The following is a 6,000-nucleotide window of genomic DNA, read 5'->3' as shown; positions in this document are numbered from 1 at the left end:
ACTGTTAAAATAAAATAAAACAGTTTTTTTTTTATTCAGCAATCTGAGGGATCTTTTTTTTTATAATTATGTAAGTTATCAAAATATTACAACAACAATAATAATACTACTAATAAATCTGTATTTGTTAAATGCATGATTATCACATATTAATGCTATTTTCCACATATAAAGCAATAGAAAAAAATGAAAAAATATAAATGAAAAAATATATTTGTTCAGGAGCTGCTCTTCAGTTCTAGTTACCTTCCACGGATATATGGCATCATAGGCTAGATCATCTGGTGATGGCAATACACTGCTGAACACTAGATAGGTGCTGGTGCTTACAGACACTGTGGCTGGTCTAGCCTGCCTTGTATATGTCTATGGAACTGAAGAGCAGCTCAACAAAGACTTATAATAAAATAAGAAATAAACACAATACAGCACAGGAGCAACTGCAACAGAAACACCCCAGAATGATAGCAAACAGCATTGAAAGGAAAGGGCGGACACAAGGAATGTGTTGTATTGAATCTATTCTGTTAAAATACCTTGTATTAATAATAATTATAATGACAAGTAACCTTGCTCAGTCATATGAATATAAGATTAAAATACAACACAGGATGCTGGGTTAGGTGCAAGGTTCACTCAAATCCTGCTCTGTGGTATAAGTATCAGTATAATTAATCAATTCCCGTAATGGTGCAAGACATACTGTACAAAGTGCTGATAAAAACTCAAGGACACATTACAGCCCTTTGATGAAATCCAAGCTCTCTGGTGCTTCTAACCTTGTTCTGTGGTCTCTTCCTGATCCCCCACCATTCCAGCTAACATCTAAAATTAGATACTTGTGCTCTGGCCTGGTCTGGTCTTCTTCAATCTAATTATTTCAATTAAATCAAAGATCTTTTTCTCCAGTGTTGTATGTCTATAAGTTGTGATCTTAGACAGCTTCTGCACTTGTATACTCATGCAGATAAATACATGTGCTTTTTAATTTTCTTAAAACAAGATAGTCAGGAAATGACAACGGTAACCTTAAGGTTCCTTTTTTCTGGAATGCTCATTGTTTGGGGTTCTACAGTGAATACAGAACCACGCTTAGATACTTTGCAATGGAGGGCTCTATAAAATGGGATTTAAATAGTACTATTTTATACGATAGAATACTAATTAGAAAATTAATCAGGGATTTCCTTTAACCTGATTGGTCAATATGAGATCCCTACTCTCTGGTAAAGGATTTCAGTAGAAGATTTTTTTTTTCGTTAGTAGTGAGTTATTACGGAGGTTATTGCAAATACCCACGACATTGTCTACCATACAGGGATATTGAAGCCCATTCTCGATTTAAATAAAACAACAGCTATTTGCTGCGTGACATAAATTAGATAGATTGAAAGCTTTAGGACAGCAAGGAAGCAAACTTTATTCTACATTGACATACAATGATACTGTATTTACATATTTTCCGACGGATTGAACATAGTTTGAACGACACCTTTACCAGAGATCAGGGGCCTCATATTGACCAATCACGTTAAAGGAAATATCTGCCATTCTTAAACGTTTAAACAAATCTTTTTAAAGATTGTATTCCTAGCCTCTGATTTCAGTACAATTCCAGCACCATGGTCAGCGCCTAGCCTGTCCTTATTATACAGTAAATATTAAGCACCACTATCCCATAATGCATGACATATTTCGTATAATTAACGATTTCGATATTTGTTTTACATATTTGATAAATATTCATGTTAACATGGTATAACAAATATTGTACTAAACTGCTTGTGATTCCCCATAGCTCGGGGGCTATTCACAGCACGGGATTAGTGCAATAATACGGCATAGTCAATATATAGGTCACCACAAATCCGTGTGAAATGACTGGTCAGTTACATTGCTTATTGCCGACTTGAAAGGGCTGTGTTGAGTTGCATGCCATCTATTTCAATGACCTATTCTCTTATAATTAGCTGCCAACTGAAACACTTCTAACTCTAACCCAATGTCTGCCAACATTCTGAGTGACACATTCCTGCGATTTTGTAGCATCCTGAATTGACCAGTAGGGGCTGAAATGAGATCACCGATAGAGCTGCTAGTAAGTGCTGGGAGTAGTTTCTTATTGCATTTTTAATTTTTTTTTTATAAACAAAAAAAAAAAAGGTGTAGCAGTATGGCGTCCCTGCGTACTTGCAATAGTGTGTGATGTGATAATTTAATTTTTGAAAGTGTGTAGTGTTTTTGTTTTGTTTTTTGACAGCTATGCTTCATGTTTTTAGTTTCTGAGACTGCTCTGTGATTTGCACACATATGTTGGTGTGGGGCGTTGTTATTAAAAACAAACCTCTAATCACACACTATTCAGAACATCAACAGTGTGGAGTGCAGAGTGGAGTGCTTTGTTGGTACGCTGCCTTGGTTCATATCCTTCTTTGAAGTGCTCTCAGATACATCTTGCAATACTGTGAAAAGCTCACTTGTGCCCACAATAGAAACATGCCATGTTTAAAGTTCTGAATAGGGCAATCTGATCTCTGGATGACAGGAAGAAATTAATCACATTTAATGACAAATGTGGGAACCATTACTAAGGAAATGTTGGATATATTCTGTTGCAGAAACAATGTATTTTATACTTTATAAAATATATTTATAGATATTAAATGACATACGTTGTTTATGGAATTACAGTATTACAATTGTAGTTAATTGGTAACCATGTCTATTTAAATCAATTAGCATTTTTATGAGCTAAAACCTTTAAAAAAAACAGAAAATAAATATAACAGAAATGGAGCCCAGTTAATGCTTTGAATGTCCAGTTAATAAAATAGATGTTTGTACTTGGAGCCATAGCTATTCTAGTGAACTTATAGCATGGTTTTCACACATTGTAAAACTTAAAATATAAATGTTTGCTTTCTTTTGGTCACATAAACTTGACCTAGTCCCGCACCCAAAGGGATACTGCATAGCGGTACAGTTCTGCCGACTGGTATAGTTTAGGGTTTCTCTCGGGGGCCCTATAAATGGTCGTTTTGACTAGCTGCGTCATGTGACGGCGGTGGAAAGATGGCGCAGCTGCGGGTTTCAAGATAATCATCAACCGCTACAGCTGCGACAGACACGGGGGCATTATTGTACAGCAGCAGAGAAAAAGGAGCACAGGCATATAAGAACAAATTAACAAACGCAACAGGAGAAAGGCTGCAAATACATGCACCGGCTTTTACAGAACCGAGCTTAAAGGACAATGGAAGAGGAATGTGCTGCAAGAGGGTTAAATAAATACATAGATAAATAAATAAATAAAGTGTCTTCACTATTGCTTCAGCAGTGGATGCTGCAGCATTGACAGAAGATTCCCGTACACAGCTGGGGAGAGATTACCGATAACAAACACGTTGCACAACTATACCTTACTTAGCAAGACAGACATCGAGGACGTGCAGGGAGAACAGGGAGGAAATTCACGGTGTTTTATTTATTTATTTTTTCATTTCATTTATATTTTATTTGTGCACAGTTGAACAAATGAACACGGAGCTGTGAGATTAGTGTAACTTCGAATATTTCTTTTCCATGAAAACGGGTAAATTACTCTTTGATTTCTTGGGAATTTTACCAGGATCATGTGGACACCCACAGAAGAAGAGAAGATTGGTGTTGGTAAGTTTTATTGCATGTTTATTGATATTCACCCCATGCTATAGTTGTTATGTTTATTCTTGCATACGTGTTTGGATTTAGCAATTGCAATTTTAAATATCATTCTACCGTGTCTAATATGTATATACACTTGTATTAAAATAACGTTTCTTAAATTGTTGCATCACTGAATTACAAAACGCATATAACATGTCAGCTATTACTTTTTTTGTAAGGTGAAATGTTATTGAAAAAACCGGTTTTGCGAATAAGTATTTTTATTTTTATGATAGTGTGGCAAAAATGTATCTAGAATCGAGCAAGTTAATTCTATGCAAATATTTAGCGTTCTCATCTTTGCAAAAACGAAATGTTTAAACAATGACGTGATGCGATGATAACAAGGCTCTGAGTATCAAGTTCTGCCATTTCGAATAAACGTGACATCTACTAATGTGAAATACCAGCGTTTACAGTTTCCATATGATATGTATCTTTGAGTTCTGCACTGTAGAAGTAAATGCTCGTTACAGAGAAATATGCCTCTATTCTTGAAATACAGTACAGTACAGCCAGAAAGATTTATGTTCATAATGTACCGACGAGTTTGATTCTGTGCAGTGTTGTTTGAGAACCGCTCGTTAGAGGGCGCTGGAAACGCATCTTGCTACAACAGGTGCGTTTAAGAAAATGCAGTATCAATGTACCCATCTAACTCCTTGTAAACGGAACGCACCAAAGCCTGTACTGTGCTACTGTTTCCATTATCAATGCTTCATTGTATAATTATAAGCGTACACTGGTTACCATTTAAAAGGATGCCTTACGTGGTATTTACTAGTGAGGGATGTATTGAGGCTGGGTGCCAGAAGATGAACAAGAAGATACTCCATTAAATGACAATTTTGATCAAATGCAGTGTAGCCAGTCCTTTTGTGTTATATATTTAAATAAAATTGGTATACGCTAGTTATCAAATTTTGATGAAAGAATGTCTATTTTATTTAAACATTATTCTGATACAACTCTGAGGGTAAATATTAAAATATGAATCTGTATTTGTGTAATTAGGCCAACAGTAGTATTTTTTAACAATACTACAGAATGCAGTAGTATACATTTGTGTGCACTAGTGTAATTTAGATTTTGAAATGCATATGTTGTAAAAGCACATTGAAAAGTGTGAGTGTATTGTCATACAGTATAGAATACAATGTGAGCAGTACATATTCCCAGGTCTGTGAAGAATACTGTGAGAGGACCTGGGTGGAAAATGTAAGATTTCTCATTACCAATTATTCCATCTCTTTATTATTCTGCACATACCAGTTCAATCATTTAAGAAGAAAAAAAAAATCTTAGTTTTGTCAGAGGAAGCAAACCCCAGCATAATATTGTATATGCAAATAGGGATTGCTTTAATTGTTAATCTGTGTGAAATGTTACTTTCAAAATAAAAATGAAATATTTTGTTTCATTTCATGATAGCCCTTCCCTCTGGTGGCCAATTAATATATGACTTTATGACTCGCAGCGGACATATTAAAGACAAGTATATTTCACGCGTGTGCAGTGTGTTCTCTGATCAAGCCTTCAAATTACAGAAACAACAATAGTGATATAACCTATAGTTGATACGCTAAAAAAAAAGTCAGAAACAAAACTGTCCTGGATCTTTTGAAGATATGATTTAAAGATACCATATTTATATATTTTTAATATGGACGCATCCACAGGAAATTATATATATATATATATATATATATATATAAGATTTAGATTTGCCTTTGCAGAGAGAATTTCAGAAGACCAAAAGAGGCTTTGTTTCTGAGGTCTTTTGAAAATCCATTTTAAATGAATGAACTCAAAGCTAACAGAGGAGTGTGGTGGTGCAGTTGTAGAATCACATTCAAAACAGATTAACTCAGATGTATAGTCTTGCAACAACTAGTGAGGGATGCAATAATAATAATAATAATAATAATAATAATAATAATAATACTACTACATCTTAGTAAATAGATATACCAGTGGTCATCAGCAGAACGCTTTCCCATATTTGTACTTGTTTTGTTTCATCCTGCACTGAAAGTAAATAGAAATTTTCTGAAAAGCAGGGGTTTGTTCTGAGCATCGGAGGACATCATGAAAAGCTTCTGCCTTGTACAAATGATGCAAATACCTCTGTACTGAAGAAACACATCCCCAAGCTCCTTGTGATTCTCCTAGTAAAATATGCTTTAAGTGAATTAATAAATAAACACGATTAAGTCTTGGAAGAGTGAATTCTTTCTTTGATTAGGGCCTGTCAGTTTGCATTTGCATTTTGCTGTTATGATTTTTATTGGAGTT

General features: G+C 34.8%; 1 protein-coding gene across 11 annotated transcripts in view; it reads left to right on the top strand.

Annotated features, from left to right (window-relative positions):
- Positions 1-3,058: 3,058 nt before the first annotated feature.
- Positions 3,059-6,000, top strand: part of LOC117412168 (dedicator of cytokinesis protein 3-like) — a 196,665-nt gene continuing 193,723 nt past the window's right edge. For all 11 annotated transcript variants that reach the window (XM_058988761.1, XM_058988764.1, XM_058988760.1 and 8 more), the window contains exon 1: positions 3,059-3,669. In XM_058988761.1, coding sequence (XP_058844744.1) covers positions 3,633-3,669 — 37 coding nt within the window. In that variant the 5' untranslated portion in view covers positions 3,059-3,632. The remainder of the gene's footprint in view (positions 3,670-6,000) is intronic.

This window comes from Acipenser ruthenus, chromosome 16 (genome assembly GCF_902713425.1).
Source record: "Acipenser ruthenus chromosome 16, fAciRut3.2 maternal haplotype, whole genome shotgun sequence".
Taxonomy (NCBI): Eukaryota; Metazoa; Chordata; class Actinopteri; order Acipenseriformes; family Acipenseridae; genus Acipenser; species Acipenser ruthenus.
This window is presented reverse-complemented; position numbering and strand designations above follow the sequence as displayed.